The sequence below is a fragment of the Cylas formicarius genome, unplaced genomic scaffold (genome assembly GCF_029955315.1).
Source record: "Cylas formicarius isolate icCylForm1 unplaced genomic scaffold, icCylForm1.1 PGA_scaffold_12__32_contigs__length_19106922, whole genome shotgun sequence".
Classification (NCBI taxonomy): domain Eukaryota; kingdom Metazoa; phylum Arthropoda; class Insecta; order Coleoptera; family Brentidae; genus Cylas; species Cylas formicarius.
The window spans coordinates 13,730,014-13,746,093 of record NW_026844225.1 but is presented as its reverse complement, the minus strand read 5'-3'; the positions used below and the strand labels follow the sequence as shown (position 1 = coordinate 13,746,093).

Here is a 16,080-nt window from a genome sequence, read left to right as displayed (position 1 = left end):
ATAAAGGCGGTTTTATTTATTCATTTATATCTGATGTTTCGATTGGCACTGTCCCTTACAAGAGACCTACGTCACAAATTCTAACTTGATTTTCAGAAATTCCGATGTAGTTTTCAGAAATTCCAACTTATTTTCCAGAAATTCTAACTTACTCTCCAGAAATTCTGACTTTTTCCTCAAAACTTAGCCTTATTAAACTAAAACTTACATTTTATTTTTGGTGACCTTTCGGCGCTTTGATACAATGCAATAGAGTAATTCTGATATATTTATTAAATCAAATTGAACATTTCGCAAATCGTACCTCCTGAATCAGAACTATGTGAACTTAGAGAAGCCGACTGTCTGCTTTCAGAGCTGCTGGTACTTCTATTGCCTTCACTAGTACTGCTTTTAATGCTCTCCATGCTGCCGCCGCTGCTACTAGTGGTAATACTCTCTGATGAAGAATATTTGTGTCGAATCCTTCTAATCAAACCATCCTTAGATCTAACTGGTAAAATCAAGAGATCGCGTTTCGGCCTGCTTTTAATTTCACTAATTCGTTCCTAAAATAATGTCTTTAGGAACAGAATCTTTACCGCCATGGAGATAATTTACGTTTTCTTGATTTTGTACCCTGGAATTTCCGGGTCGCCCTTTAAATTCTGAGATTGATTTTGAATTGGAGCTACTGCCAAATTCAATGTCGAAGGCGCTCCCTTGACGCAACTGTAAACTGGCACTACTAGCAGTTGGAGATTTTCCTCTGAGCGACTTTACGGGTAAATTTAGATCTTTGTGTCGAGATTTGGAAGGCAAGTTCGGGGCACTTCGTATGCTGTTCATCATTAGTTCTTTCCCTGGAAATTTCGACGGAAGAGGGGCAGTGGACGGGGGTGAGGGTGTATAACCTCGCATTAGTAAACCAGCAGATGGAGACGCTGTGTCATCTTTGGCAAGATGCATGTTCTGCAATAGAGCACGTCAGTTGACTTTTGACAAAACTTTTGATACCAACTTACCTGCAAGTCTTGGGACAGAGTTGTTACCTGGTTATTGTCTTCTTGTGATTGGCTCGGTTTCTCTTTAGGTTCCTTTAATTTAGCCTTGACAGAACCTTCTAGAAAACCAGAGAATTTTCAGTAGTACACCGGCTGAATTACGTAAATATACCTTTTGGAGACTGCACTCCGATTTGTGAACCCCAAGCAGTATCTATTTGTATAAGAACTGGATGGTTACTAACTTTGTCAATCTGGTCTAAGTCGTCATCTGACTTGCTGATACGACAATCAAATGCGGTTTCGTAGACATGCCTTTGGCGAGTCATATCGTCTAATCCATCTTCAAAGGCTGTAGAAACATTTAAGCTATGATTAGGCGGCATTTGAAGCTGAAGCTGCGGTTGATTACTGCCGTTAGATGCATCGCGGGAGTCTGTACTATGACTATCTAAACTGGAACTCTTCTTATGTCTGCAAAATTTAAGTAAGCAGGACTAAAGTACAAGAATCACCACTACCTTAGTTGCTGTTTGCTTCTTAAAGTCTTCTCTTTATATAATAGAAATTCCCCACCGTCGCCAGTACTTCTTCGGTGTTTTCTTGTAGATTTGGTTCTTCTGGTTGACTCAGACTTCTCTTGTTGTTTTAGGCTTTGGTTCCTTCTGATACTATTTTTCTTAGGTGGGGATGAAGTCTCCGCAGTTTTATATTTAAAAAGGTCACCGTAATAGTACGGTGACGGGTGTCGTTTGGCGTTTGCAGATTCTGTTTTATTTGGCGACAAAACGTCTAGAATTGTACAAGGAGCTAACGCGGTGCATTCGTTTATACTATCAGGTGAATTGAGATTTAGCGGATCCTGCTTGGATGCCGAAGGATAGGCAAATTCCTCGTCTGATGTAGGATTTGAGGACTCCTCTGAAACGTCGATGTACGCTGTATAAATTATCAAAAATCAAACTCCAAAAGAGTTTTGATTTCATTAAAGCAATTCATCTGATAATGAGAAGAACGCGAGCGCCCTTGCAATTTAATATTATCAAGTATGCCCCGTTTATTACTTTAACTTTCTAATTACTGATTATTTTCGTCTCAGCCATTTACATAATGGGCCTCCCATCACGTACGGCTTTCCTACAACGCAGCATAATTCACTTCATCTTCGCGCTCTTATTTTCGACGCTCCCCATCCCTTACATTATATTAAATTGCTATTAAGTTTTCTAACTGGATAATAATTACTTTTCATCCCACCTTAAAATCGAAATTACGAAATAACTTAATTTCGTTAAAACAAAAGAAAAAATATTTTCTACTCATCGCTAAATTTACACAGTTTTGTTCAAAATTCAAAATTAAACAATTCGGCTCATATGAAGTAAATATTGATTTCATATTTCAATATATCGATTAAATTGAAAGAATACTACTCTATCAATTTTAATATGAATAAATAAACTCGATCCATCGGCAGATTTGTTTCTTGCTGTTGCCTTTGACAGAGTCGTTTAAAAACGATTTAATCGATTGCCTCTAGCTTTTGCAATGTTGGGCGTCTTCAATCCCCCCGTCGTCCTCTTACCACCCGCCCACCCTCCCAAAAAAAGAAATCTTGGGACTCGCTTGTTCGCAGCTTAAGGCGTCATTTATATTGCCTATCCGTCAGATCTTATGCCAGGATAAAACTGTCGACGGAGGCATTTTTCATTTTAGTTTTTCACTACAAACGTATCGACATCTGCCAGATTGCCTCCATTACGAAAAATTCACAGCCTGTATAATATTCCACTCGCGCCTTGTCTTAAACTTAAGCAGAGACTTAATAAAGCCCTAAGTAAAACCGAGAGCGTTCCTCTAGACTAGCGGATTAACGCCGAATCTGAGAGAACCGTTTTTAAATTTATCATCAAACACGAAAATGAGAAGTGTCATCGAGTAAATCCGTTTAAGCAATGTAATCGGAAAGCGCAGAAATATAACATTGCTAATTTTCCCGCGTGTTTCGTGTTCTTGGAGGGCGTCGAATCCTATTATAAAAAAAAATGGTACGTGCCTTTCGCCGACGATAAGGATTTCATTTGAATTTTCGTCATTTTTCATTTCGTATTAGAACTCCCCCAGCTACCGAAAAACATTGAATTTTATTTTGTTATTTGAAAGTTTTTTGCGTCAGAGATAGGTACATATTCGTTTTGTAAAATCTCGTGAATGCGGCTCGATTTCGCCCTAAAAGGGGTAGAATTGAAGGGTTTTCGATGTAATTAAAAACTAAGGGGGATGAAAATAACAATTTAACTCCGCGGTCAGCGTCGGTGTGCGTTCCCTAAATAGCGTTAATACTATCCTTCCTTTAAAACATACTAACCAGTAGTATACGGTTGCGAATATTCCTTATCTGGACTAGTAAAACACTTTGTTTCGTTATCTTCCTGAGTTAGTTGCTGTTGGGAATCTCTTGGAGTTGAATATGTGTCTAATACTACAACCTAAAAAAATGGGCGTTAAACCATACGTTTGGAGGACTTTCCGAGTATTTCCATCCTTCGCCTGTTCCCTACATTAAATGATATATTGTTCAATGGTTCTCCATATTGTTTTCAGCATAAATCACGCCACCTTAAACGACTGAATACCATCAGCATCAATCGACATTCCCGAACTTTGGATAATAACCATCAAACTCGTCAACTATTCGCATTTAGGGGTAAACTCAAGTACCTATCTAGCGACAAATGGAGAGAATGTGTCGATTACCGCGGGAACAAAAACACATTGACAGTCAGCGTTTAGGTACGGTGGAACGGAGGACTTTGCATGGGACCCTAGAGAAATTATTTAAGTAATTAAACTCGAGTGTAATATTACGCAGTATTTTCGTTCTCTTAAACGGGCATGAAAGGGCGAAGCTTAAATGTAGGGTGGATTGGACTATGAGTCATCGTAAAATCTCAAGTGATCATGTACAAAAATCAATTCATCTCTCGAGTATTAACTTGAAATTATATATCCCAGCAAAATGTCTGTGATGATTGTAAAAAAACTGCGAGGCATAGTTTTTCAATAAGAAATCTTCCACTTCACTTGGACTTGCATTTACTTACGGCAGAGCGAATTGAGGCCACATGATTTATTTCCCAAAGCGATCTTAGTTACAGAGATGACTGCAGGTATTGAAACCCCAATTCTACTTTAAGAATTGATATTTTTCACATTAATTTCACAAATAACTTAATTTTTTTGATATATATTTTTTTCTTTTTGCATGTTATAATTGAATTCTTCTAAATTTATTATTGAACCATACAGTAGAAAACAACTCGTTAAAATCGAATTTAAATAACAAATTTAAAACTTAAAAGTTTCTCTTTTCTTGCCAACGATCAATTACTATGGCGCAGCGTTTGGTTGCAGATAAGATGGACCCATACAAAACTCAAATTGTGCAAACGCTGCTACCATCAATAACGACGTTATCCATTATAGACAATTAACCTCAGAAATATATTTTTTTAATAATGTTTTAATAGGTAGGAAGCCATCTAAGAAGGCAATGTTGAGAAGAGAAGGAAACTCCAATTCATCTCTTAACCAAATAATAAATAATGTTTTGATATAGTAGTAGTAGATAATATTAGTAGTAGATCTTCCACTCACGCCTCTAAATTTCACTATTCACTTAATCATATTTTGAGAAAATACCGCTCCGAAAATGCTTCATCTAAACTGAAACCTCTCGAACTGACGAACTGTCAACGGGCATCTTCAATATTTCAATTCTCATCGTCTCATCGTCATTTCAATAATTCCCGCATAGACAAGGCCTCTATAATTATACGGTTGCACCCATCTAATTGTACTTTTTGGTGCGGTGTTATGGCCAATAGAGTTATCGGCCCATATTTCGTTGAGAAGTACAGAAACGATTTCCAGAGCTTGTTATAGAATTGTGGTTTCAACAAGACAAAGCAGTTCGCAGCTGCGTGAAATTTTTGCCGTAAATCTGAAGTTAAAAAATTTAGGTTTCCCTTGGCCACCTCGTTCGCCAGATTTAACTGCGCCGCATTTTTAATGAGGATATTTCAAAGACAAGGTGGGCTACGTTAATAAACCAGAGATTATTAGACAGCTGAAGTAGAATATTCGAGGCGAAATACTGAGCCTTCAACCAGAAACATTACATGGTATATTGGAAAACGTGTTAAAAAGAGCCAGGCAATCTCTCTGTTTCGAGAAAGTGGTCATGTGTCTGAGGTCATATTATTTCATACATAATTTCCATAGAAAACTTTAATGCATAAAAAAAATCAAAATAAATGATTAAAAGGTCTTATTTGATCCATCCGGTACTCACATTAATTTTAGATAATGAAATTCTTAAATGCAGTCCAGTCGTTTGACGAATTGAACTGAGGTGGCATTTACTTGATGAAAATCCATTTATCAAAATAAATAAGAACTAAAAGTTCAGATTTTCACGAAATTCTATATTTTGACATGACAATTGTTTCGACAACACCGTGTCTTTACCAAATTTAATATTTACAAACTACCTGTTACTATATATACCGAAAAATGACCATAAAACGTTAATTAATGTTGTTGTGAGAATTAAAGTTCAATAAAAGAGATGTATTTAAATCTAATTGATCATTAAGCAATACATTTGAATGTCTCATTTTGTTAATCACCATTGCTTCCAATAAAATTATAATATACATAATTTCGTGATAATCTGAACTTTTAGTTCTTATTTTGTTTGACGAATTTTATATGTTTTGGCCTCCAGTATTATAAAAGTCAATATAAAATAATGAACTTTATAATAGAACGTAATTGCACTGCAATCTGTTTAAACCAACGTGAAAAGAATTTACGTGGCGCTCCGATTGAAATTTATAGTTCGTGAATTCTTTAAATAAATACCCGAGTCCAACGGAAAACAGTAAACGTCGTAGATTCTAATTGAAATTCTTTAGCTCAAGCAGGATTTAATAGCGTCGCGTCCTGAAGTGAATGTCAAAAAGCGTAACGACACACGAGCAAATTGACATAATTAGAATTTGTCAGCCTTCTCAGACGAATGCGCTGGTGTTTTTGAGAACTTGTTTCGTTTTGTTACGAGTGTGATGTGCCATGAGATGAGCGTAACTCTTGTTTAGTAGACATCGCCGACAACGAAGTGGAACTTTCAGTATTCCGGTCAAGTTTGGGCTATAAATTTTCCAATGAAGCAGGGGTAGAAGATTCGCACTTTGTAACGCTACGCTAAAGTTTAGTTCCCCTCTGTGTGCATGTTGATAAATTGTTAAACACAAACGCCTTATCCTTAAGTGCATGCGTAAGGGGGTTGCTTTCGCTTATGTTTAATCAAACCGCTTACCTGTTCTTCTTCGGGACTTGAAATTATAAGTTCGGAAAAATTTTGCGAAATAAAGCAATTGTTGGACACGGCTATGCTATTTGGTCGTTTTTTTGCTAATTGGGCTAAGTGGTCGACTGGTAAACTGTAATCTTCACACAAGGAGATCTGAAACAATTTTTTCTTATTATTCACTAGAAAATACTTTGGTAATATCGGATGAATGGATTGCGCAGGTGGAAACACCTTTTTTAAATATTTGGGAAAATTTCTTTTTATAGACCGGGTGTATTTTATAATTACTTTCATCATACTGGATGGTCCAACTATGACAAGCTTAAGCTTGTCACGCGCTCTCATCTATATCAATTAAATTTTAAAATAAATAATTTAAATAATAATAATAAATAATTTATAAGCAGTAATGCAAAAGCTCTTGTACGAAATATAATGCTTTATCGCATAAAATGTTTTATGAAGTTCATGTTGACCAATTTAATATCATATTTTTTTGAAACACTTAATAACGACGTAAAAAAGTATCATGAGAATGAATATCCAGATTACGTTGTTATGAATTTACAAGTAAATATACAAAGTTTATTAATTAAAATACGGGGGCAGCGCCAACATTTCCCGGCCTGAATATGAAAGAAACTAAGTAAAGTAACAATTTTTTATTATTTTTCAATATAATCCCCCTTAACTTCAATACACTTATTACATCTCTTTATTAACAACTCAATCCCTTTAAAAAAATATTCTTTTGGTTTGTCCGCAAAATGGGCTAAAATAGTCTCTTTTAACTCAACTTCGTCGTTAAACCGCCGTCCACGTAAGTCCTTTTTCAAATATCCAAACAAATAATAGTCGCTGGGGGCCATATCTGGACTATAGGGACGATGATCTATCTGTTGGAACCCATACTCTAAAATGGCAGCTTGTGCAACACCAGCAGTATGGATAGGTGCATTATCGTGCAAAAGACGCACGCCTCTGTTCAGTTTTCCTCGACGTTTTACACGTATGCAGTCTCGCAATTTATGTAATAATGTTGCGTAATATTTACCATTGACAGTGGTATTAGTTTCTCTAAAACCTATCAAAAGAATTCCTTCACAACCCCAAAAGATCGTGGCCATCACCTTTTTTGTTGACTGGCAGACTCTGATAGAGGGTCATAATAGAGAACCATAGTTTCATCTCCCGTCACAATAGTTTCTATCACAAGCTTCGGTTCCGATCCACAGACCGCGCACACTTGACATGGCGTTGTTTTTGAATAACCGAAAGGTATTTTTAGGAACCCATCTTGCGCTAACCTTATGCATACCTAAATGATCATGCAGTATTCGACGAACACTTGTATCAGAGAGCTTAGTAATTTCTGAGATTTCCTTGACCTTTAAACGTCGATCACTCAATACCACCTCTTCCACAACCGCAACAATATCTTCCGTTATGACCTCCACTGGTCGACCAGTTCTTGAATCATCTTCAAGGGACTCCTGTCCCATTCGAAAACGTTTTGATCATTCTTTCACTACAGAATACGAAGAAGAACTTTGGCCGTACACACCATCCAGCCTTTCTTTAATTATTTTAGGTGCTAATCCTTCTTTTGTCAAAAACTTTATGACTGCTCTATACTCAATTTGAATTATTTGCGACATTTTTTCGGACACGTCTTGTTTAAAATGCTGTCAATAAAAAACTATTTGACGCAAGACTTCCATTTTTGTTTCGCAGCCTACTAAGACATATATTTAAAAGAAGACAAAGTTTTATAGTGATACTGGAGCTGCATCTATGTCAAGCCGGGAAATTTTGGCGCTAACCTCGTACATACAAAGAGGGCTTTGTCTTGCATGATAAATGCTCTCTGAGAATGGGTATAGCAACTTACAAGCTCAAAGTACACAAGTTTGAGAATACCCTCAAAAACAGCTTCCTTTAATCTTCTCATTAAAAACACAAAGAAGTATTGTTTTACATCACAGTCAATATGCTCGTCCCTAGTAATTTTACAGTCAATGTTCAAACCAAGGAACTTAATTACACTGTACCTTTATGGAGTTTCCATTCACTTTAATTTGTAAATCATAATTTAAAATAAATTTCTAGAATAAAACTGAATCAATAACGTATTATTTGAGTTAAGAATAATGAATTATTGGTATCATCAGCACAAAGAACTGTACAACCAAAGCTAGGACCACACATACCCATAATAAATCCCTGCAGCACTCATACTATCTATCTAATAAGAATTTGCGATTTGGAGGGCCGAACGCTCTACTTAAATCATAAAATAAACCTACACAATGTTCTTTCCCATCGAGAGCACCATAAATGAATTCAAAACAGTCAAGAATTGTTGCTGTGTCTTTACGAATAACAAGACCACGTCAAAAATGACCACACGGACTCCCGAAGTACTAGTCGCTTTCAGATTGACAAAAATAGATTCCATAATTCGAATAAAAAGCGTTCCATTTCAACAATTATTAGGACCGTCCTAATATAATGATACTTTAGCTCACAAAACAAATCCAAAACCTGCGTAAACCACCATGGAATCGATGATCCGTATTGTATAATAAATTATAATCTTATAGTACGCTTTTCGAACCATTCGACATTTCCAGTACTTATATTTCTCCTTCTATGCGGTCTTTAATATTATTTCCCTTGCTTGTTATTGATTTTTGTGTTAAATATAATAATACATAATTACATGCAGATAGTTCTATTATTTGCATTTGTGTAGGTCAGATCCAAAATTATTATGTTGTATATTCATGTTCATTTCAAGCAAAACTTTTTCATAAAATATTTAATTCCATAGCGCGGGGTTTTATTTTTTTTAACCTACCTAGAGAGTTTCTTTATAATAAACTAAAAACAGTTTAAATTGAAAACAATTACACGAAAAATCTTTTTGAAATATTATAATTATGATATTCATTGCTCACATAACCTTCGATTTTTTAATTTTTGAAAGCATACTTTTAGCAGAACAGATTTAACAAAGTACAGTGTGTCTCGTTTTTGATGATTTTTGCGGTGTATTTTCCTTATTAATAAAGCTGGAGCGTTGTGGCTATCATGGCTACTTTTTATTAAATGAAAATGTGTTTAAAAATAGCTACCTTGTATTTTTAAACACAGCGTGATTTTTAAAATGTTGCATTTTTAGATACCCTTTGCAATTCAATTATGTTGATACAAAAACTAAAGTTGTGTTTCTTGTTAATGGAAGGAACACCCTATGTGTGTGTTGTAACTTTATTAGGCTTGTTGTGAGCTTTTCAAAAATATTAACACGTAAGAGGTATACAAATTATATATCATTAATTTTAATTTTTTAAATAAGGTCATGGAAAAAAAGGTCAGTTTTCTTAACATCATTGAGTCAAGATATTTCATAATTACTATTTTAATTTGCGCCTCCTTTTTTTTTCTGCTATGGCTCACAAACAAGTTAATTTTGACAAGTAAGTAACTTTTCGTAATAAAAACATCTGTATTTTCCTTGGCTTGCTCTTAAAAAAAAATAAATGAATGAAATTTGTATTTTAAATAAAAAGTTAATAACATTAAAAAAAACTATTTACAAAACTTCAGGAATCCTCCTGGGTCGGTTGGCGGAACTTGATCAAGTTGCTCATCCGACGCAGATTTATAAATAGTAATTCAGTAGTCCGTGGAAGTTTCTTTGAAACATTTGCATTAAAAAACACAAGTTTAGTTTATATATCGAAATGTTTGACTACACCACGTAAAAAACCCTATCCAGACCAGTTTTCACTTTTTTTCCAACTTCTAAAATCACCTTGTATCTTAAAATCTAAGATAGCTATGACATCGATGTTTATGCCATCTCTGATTTCATGAAAAAGCAGCCTTGCGTCACAAACACCGCAAAACAATAGTTTGTAACGAACCACCACTGCACCGATGCCATTATCTTAACCGCAACGCCTTAAGACGGCCCGACGCAAAAAACCCGTTGATCCCGCTCGGACCCCGGCACGTCACGACGAGTCCGGATTCCGACACGGGAGTTGCGGTTCGACGGCGTTACGCGACGGATGGGAAGTTTTTTCGTTTTATTCACGCAATTGATCATTCCTTTTAACAAACTAATTGTTAAAGACATCGCAAACTTAGTAAAATAGTAAGAAGTCTGTTCCGTGTTTTCGTGCTACCCACTTCACACCGAGAAGACCCCGTTCTCTTACAAGCTTTAAAATAATACGAGAGATACGATCAAGGTGCTTTTTTAACTTCTTTTCATTAAACTAACTGACTCTGTTTAGTTTTATAATTAAGCTTTTATTAATATAAAAATGTAGCAACGTAGATATGTTTTTTGTTTTAAGACTAAAACCTCTTTCACCAAGCTCCAACTTTTTCTTACCACATTTTCCGAAATTCCTAATTGCTTTATTATGTTAACACGAAAATATTCATAATAGATAAAAAAAACTTTTCTTAATGTTTGGTCACATTTTATAGATGCTTTGTGGGTTAGTAATTTGGATTTTGTCTCGTCTGTCTGATTTTAGTTTGATTTAATTTGTTTATTGATGATTATTAGAAACTTCCGAAATTAAAATATATATTCGCATCATTGGGTATATCTAAAATGTTTTAAAAGGAAGCGCACCTGAAGTGACTTAAATCTATTATTATAATGTGAAACCATCGAAAATGGGACACGCTGTACACTCCATCCGAACAAGACGCATCCGTTCAAAAACCCATCCGTAATTCGAAAATTACCTTCCGACGTTAAAATCGGGCGATAAATAAAGCTTACCGCTTTTAGCCCTGTTTGTCCCCTTATCGTATATCTGATTTGCGAGGATAAAAACTAAGTATTCTATTTAATATTCTGCATAATTTGCCCTCGCACTTAAGAAACAGAAGAACGCATTATCCTTTTACAGCGTGGATACGCAGCCCGCGTATTTATTCGCAATAAATGAATTCCCGGGTAATATAAATGACACTTTAGATTAATATCGCTGCAGAATTCGATCCGAAATGTCAACAGTTTAAATTAATCTTCTTGCAGGCTTCATCATTTCTCGTTACTCTTCCATCAATAATCATTTCCTGTGGCACGGGAAACCCCTTTGTTTAAATTGCTCGAGATCTTCGAAGCATTTCGCACCCGGCAAAACGTGTTTATTCTAGTAAGGACTACGCGCAACCCTTTCTGTGTTTGTTCTTTATTGAAAATAGTAAATCGAGGCTTATATTTTGGAACGCAAAGCGAATGATACCAATCCCGTATGTACACAAATTTTCATCATAATAAAAGGCGGACAAAAGCACTTTTGATCAAAAGGCGTTTTATTGACGGCAAGGTGTGCAAGCGTCTTTTTCTTTGTTCAGCAATCGGCTATTTGGACTATAAATAAAATGGAGATCGGCTCCAGATTGGCTTTCAAGAAAATTGCAACCAAGCGAGGAAATAAAGTCAATTCATTACAGGCATTTTTTTTTACGCCAGAAGGAAGAAAATGCGGGCTCAGGCGCACAGCCAAAGCTTTGCTAAATTAATACAACCTCAATTAGAGGGAACATGCTTTTCACTTCGAATTGGATTAGGAGACGTATATCCCTAGTTTTAAAGGGGATGGTTTAACCCTTCGCCTTATAGTCGTGGAGGCATTGTAAATTGACATATCTCCTAGAGCCCTGGTGATGTCAAATATATACAGGGTGTCCATGAAGTATCCCTTGCTTTTATGGTAAATGAAAATATCAATATTTGTTCCTATATTTTTTTCCTAACAGCGATATCGGTCACGGAATGAAGATTAATTAATTAATTAACGAAATATTATTTAAACTGAGGTGGCTTTTACTTGATGAAAATCCATTTGACAAAATAAATAAGAACTAAAAAAAAGTTCAGATTTTCACGAATTATATTCACATGAAAATTGTTTCGACAACACCGTATCTTTATCAAATGTAATATTTACAAACCACCTGCTAGTATATATACCGAAAAATGACAATTAAACCTTCTTTTTTCGCTTTATTGTTTTTTAAAACAAAACAAAAAACAATAAAACCAAGTGTCCAAATCTCAAAAATCACAGGTTGAAATGCGGATCATGTCCTAAAATTTATATGGACAAACAAGTAGATCCTTCAAGAAACGCGTTAACGAAGATAAAAGAGCGTTTAAAAACACTAGTCTAGATTTTAATTATGCTACACATTTGAACACAGAAAATAGTATATTATGCAACAAGTGCGGTAAACGGAATTTGACTCACGAGTTTATTTGACACGAGCGGAGCGATTGTTTAATAAACAAGTTAAAAAGTTTACCGAACGTGTTGCATACTATACTTTTTTTACGACCGTTAGTTTTTGGGTACATTTTCGCAAAACACGAATACATTCACTGACATGACTGTCAGAATTGGCAAACTTCAAAATTCAAAGCGCGGGAAATATCTCCGAAAACATCCGATTGCTCCCAAATTCGTGCGGTAAAATCTCGGAAATGCCCGAAGTGGCTTCGATTCGTAGGAAACGAAACTGACGTGGTAAAGCGACGCGTAATTAGTTATTTTACGGACGGGAGTTGAAAAACACATTTTTGACGACAATTTTGATATTTTACATACAGAAAATTAAATTTATTGGAAACCATGGAAATTAACAAAATGAGATATTCAAATGTCGATCACTTAGATTTAAATACCTCTCTATTATTAAACTTAAATTCTCACAACATTAATTAAGGTTTCATTGTCATTTTCCCGTATATATAGTAGCAGGTAGTTTGTAAATATTATATTTGATAAAGACATTTTGTTGTTAAAACAATTGTCATGTGAATATATATCATTTCGTGAAAATGTGAACTTTCAGTTCTAATTTATTTTGTTGAAACATTATTTTTTGAAACTATATAAACATTTCTCTTGTTTCAAAAAGTTTAATAGATATAAAAAAGAATAACTGTTTTTATAATAACATCCCTCGATGTAGATTTCAGGTGTTTAAAATATAAGGATTTAATTTTATATGTTTATTTGGGTAGAATAAAATCACATTAGTACTAATAGAATGCCACTAAATATATACAAATTATCAATAATAACATAAATAAGTACGTTTTCATTCAAAATCTAATGTTGTTTCATTCTCAGAGTTGTCAGTAAGATTACAGTTTACAATTACAATAACAATTTACAATTTAACGCATTGTTTCAACTTTCAACAGGTATATTTTTAATAGCATTTGTAATTAAATTTATTACACTATTATTACAATGATACAGACGAATGTATTTATTTATATATTTAACGGAAAAACTATTTCAGTATTTCAAAACGCATGGTAAAATGGGTAATTCAACACTGCTACTGATATCAGCCAACACGTGGTCGACTTCTTCTTATTTTTTGGGAAAGAGTCCGTCCAAAGCTAAGACGATATACTCTGTAATACACTATACCTTAGAAAGCAAGTTTGATTAAATCAATGACGTTGGCCAAAATTTGAACCACTTATGTCATCCATCAAGCCCATCAATAAAAATGTATAGGAAGAAATCCCATGTACGTTCCTTAAAGAGAAAGAGGCACTCTGTGGTGGTTATTGTACGTGTCATTATAATTAAGCAATACTTGATCCCACTTTCGTCTAGACGTAGCACAAGGCGATGAAAGCTGACAAAAGAAAGATATAATTATCCTGATTTCGAGGACGTAAAGCCCATAGTCTAAATGAAACACAATACGGACATCGGCTTCAGATAATGGGTCTTATGAATACCGTATAAAGCCTAAACAGTAAACGATTCCTCAGTTAGGGGATCAGCGGTAGGTTTAAATGAATTCCATAGATCATTTCGAGCACAAAGGACGCTATCACCCAAGCTCAAGGGCGGAATTCAAACCTTCCCAGGCTTAAGATGTCTTATGGTTCACGTTTAATACACAACGCGAGTCCAAAAATTATTACTTTGTCATTAAATCGCAAATAGTAACTGTTTTTATTATTATTATTGATTTTGCCTTCAAGTGAGTTTATGAGCACTATGAGCAAGATCCAATGCCTCTTGCAAATGTCAATTACATTAAAAATAATTGTAAAACGAATCTTGATGATGGTGGATGCTCTTTTAATTAGAACGTGGGTTTCTTTCTCTCGGTTTTATTTATGCGTTGTTTTGTTGTTCAGTTACAGATTATGAATGGAAGTCGGCGATTTTTATTCGAGCTTGCTTATGAAAGTTATTTTCTATTGTGTCTTAATTCTGTATTGAAATTAAAGCAGGAAGACAAAAAGGAACAAACGGTGCTTTATATCCGGACTCCATTTATCACTCACTTTCGCATTATATTTCACAACCCTTTACCTCACGATCATAAAACCATATTATTATTTCATGCATTTTCCATTTGTAGGATGCATTTCAGTTTTGGTTTGGTTTTTTTTATAGCACACTGCTTTCTGGTTCACTGCATTTTCCATTTATCGTTTGAAAGGAATTCTAAAATAATTTGTATATTCGTAAACATCCTAGCGCATTCGCTATTGCCGTTTTTCTTTTTCGCTAAAATGGTCGAGCATAAGTTACTTTAATCTCCCGGTCCGATCTACGAAAAATACACCCCTAAAAAGATAAGCACAATCTTACACCACATAAAATATATAGGGTAGTTCAAAGGTCTGCTCATATAGATCTTGACAGATATATTGTTTAAATACATATTGTTTCTTTCAAATAATCTTAAAAAGCTATAGAAAATATAAGCGGAGAAGTGCAACTTACAATTTTCACTCAGTTTTAGTATGCGGAATCATCGTGGTTCATTCGAGTGCCGTAAATTTACATGGGAAAAGCTCTAAACCCCCAAACGTCTAACATCCGCGTGGGTAGCGTTTAAGGGAGTCGACAGTGGCAGTAAAAGATTTGGAGTACTTTAACCTGCTTGCATTTTTGAAAAAACAAAAACGACCGGGCAAATTTTTACATATTTTGTTTAAGAGTGAAATGGTTGCAAACATGTTGGGCTAGAAGCATTAAAAATTAAGATTTTTAAGAGTTTGACTCTATTTCGTATTTGGTAACTCACTCTTCCAATTCACGTTTGTTATTACCACAAATGCGAGATAGAAATTCTTATAGTGCCCGAAAAATATTTTTTATGTAATGTTATAACAGGGAGCCTTTCCGAGAATATACCAGGGCGCCACTGGTCGTCGAGCATCATTCTCTTCCATGCCCGCGTTTATCATACACATTCATCTCGAAAATAAGTGTCGCCAAGAGGGTAGCACCATGTGCACCCATTTATCCTTGATGTGTCTTCGCCATCATGTCATTCTTTTGTATTGTACCTGTTTAAAATTCCCTCCCCCGAGGTCTTGTTTTACGTAACGCGCGCGTTTGCTGAAATATTTTCTGAACGTATTTTTGTCCACACTGATGGTGGGATGCTCGGCCAACCGTTAACAACTGTATCGTAATTCGTATTGTTGATCTTCCAATATGTCTATTACTGGTACAGTCGAAACGTCAAGAGAAAATCACAACCGCATTTCCAATTGAAAGTGTTTATATGGCGAAGAAACCTTGGTTGACAAAATATTTGTTTGAGGGAAGTATTTTACACTCTGTGCCATTTTTCTATAAATTTGAATCAGAAGGTAACAAAACAGAAACCCAAATAAATTGTTAGTTTTTA

The 16,080-nt window shown here is 35.1% G+C and overlaps 1 protein-coding gene across 2 annotated transcripts in view; it reads right to left on the bottom strand.

Annotated features, from left to right (window-relative positions):
• The window catches only part of LOC132708743 (uncharacterized), a 35,592-nt gene that overhangs the window by 3,496 nt on the left and 16,016 nt on the right, over nt 1–16,080 (bottom strand). The window contains exons 2-8 of one of the 2 annotated variants that reach the window (XM_060681297.1): nt 6,367–6,513; nt 3,352–3,472; nt 1,505–1,922; nt 1,156–1,457; nt 1,005–1,102; nt 601–951; nt 305–548 (exon numbers count right to left, since the gene is read on the bottom strand). In XM_060681297.1, the coding sequence (XP_060537280.1) occupies nt 305–548; nt 601–951; nt 1,005–1,102; nt 1,156–1,457; nt 1,505–1,922; nt 3,352–3,472; nt 6,367–6,513 (1,681 nt within the window). The remainder of the gene's footprint in view (nt 1–304; nt 549–600; nt 952–1,004; nt 1,103–1,155; nt 1,458–1,504; nt 1,923–3,351; nt 3,473–6,366; nt 6,514–16,080) is intronic. The other variant, XM_060681298.1, reaches the window with a different exon arrangement.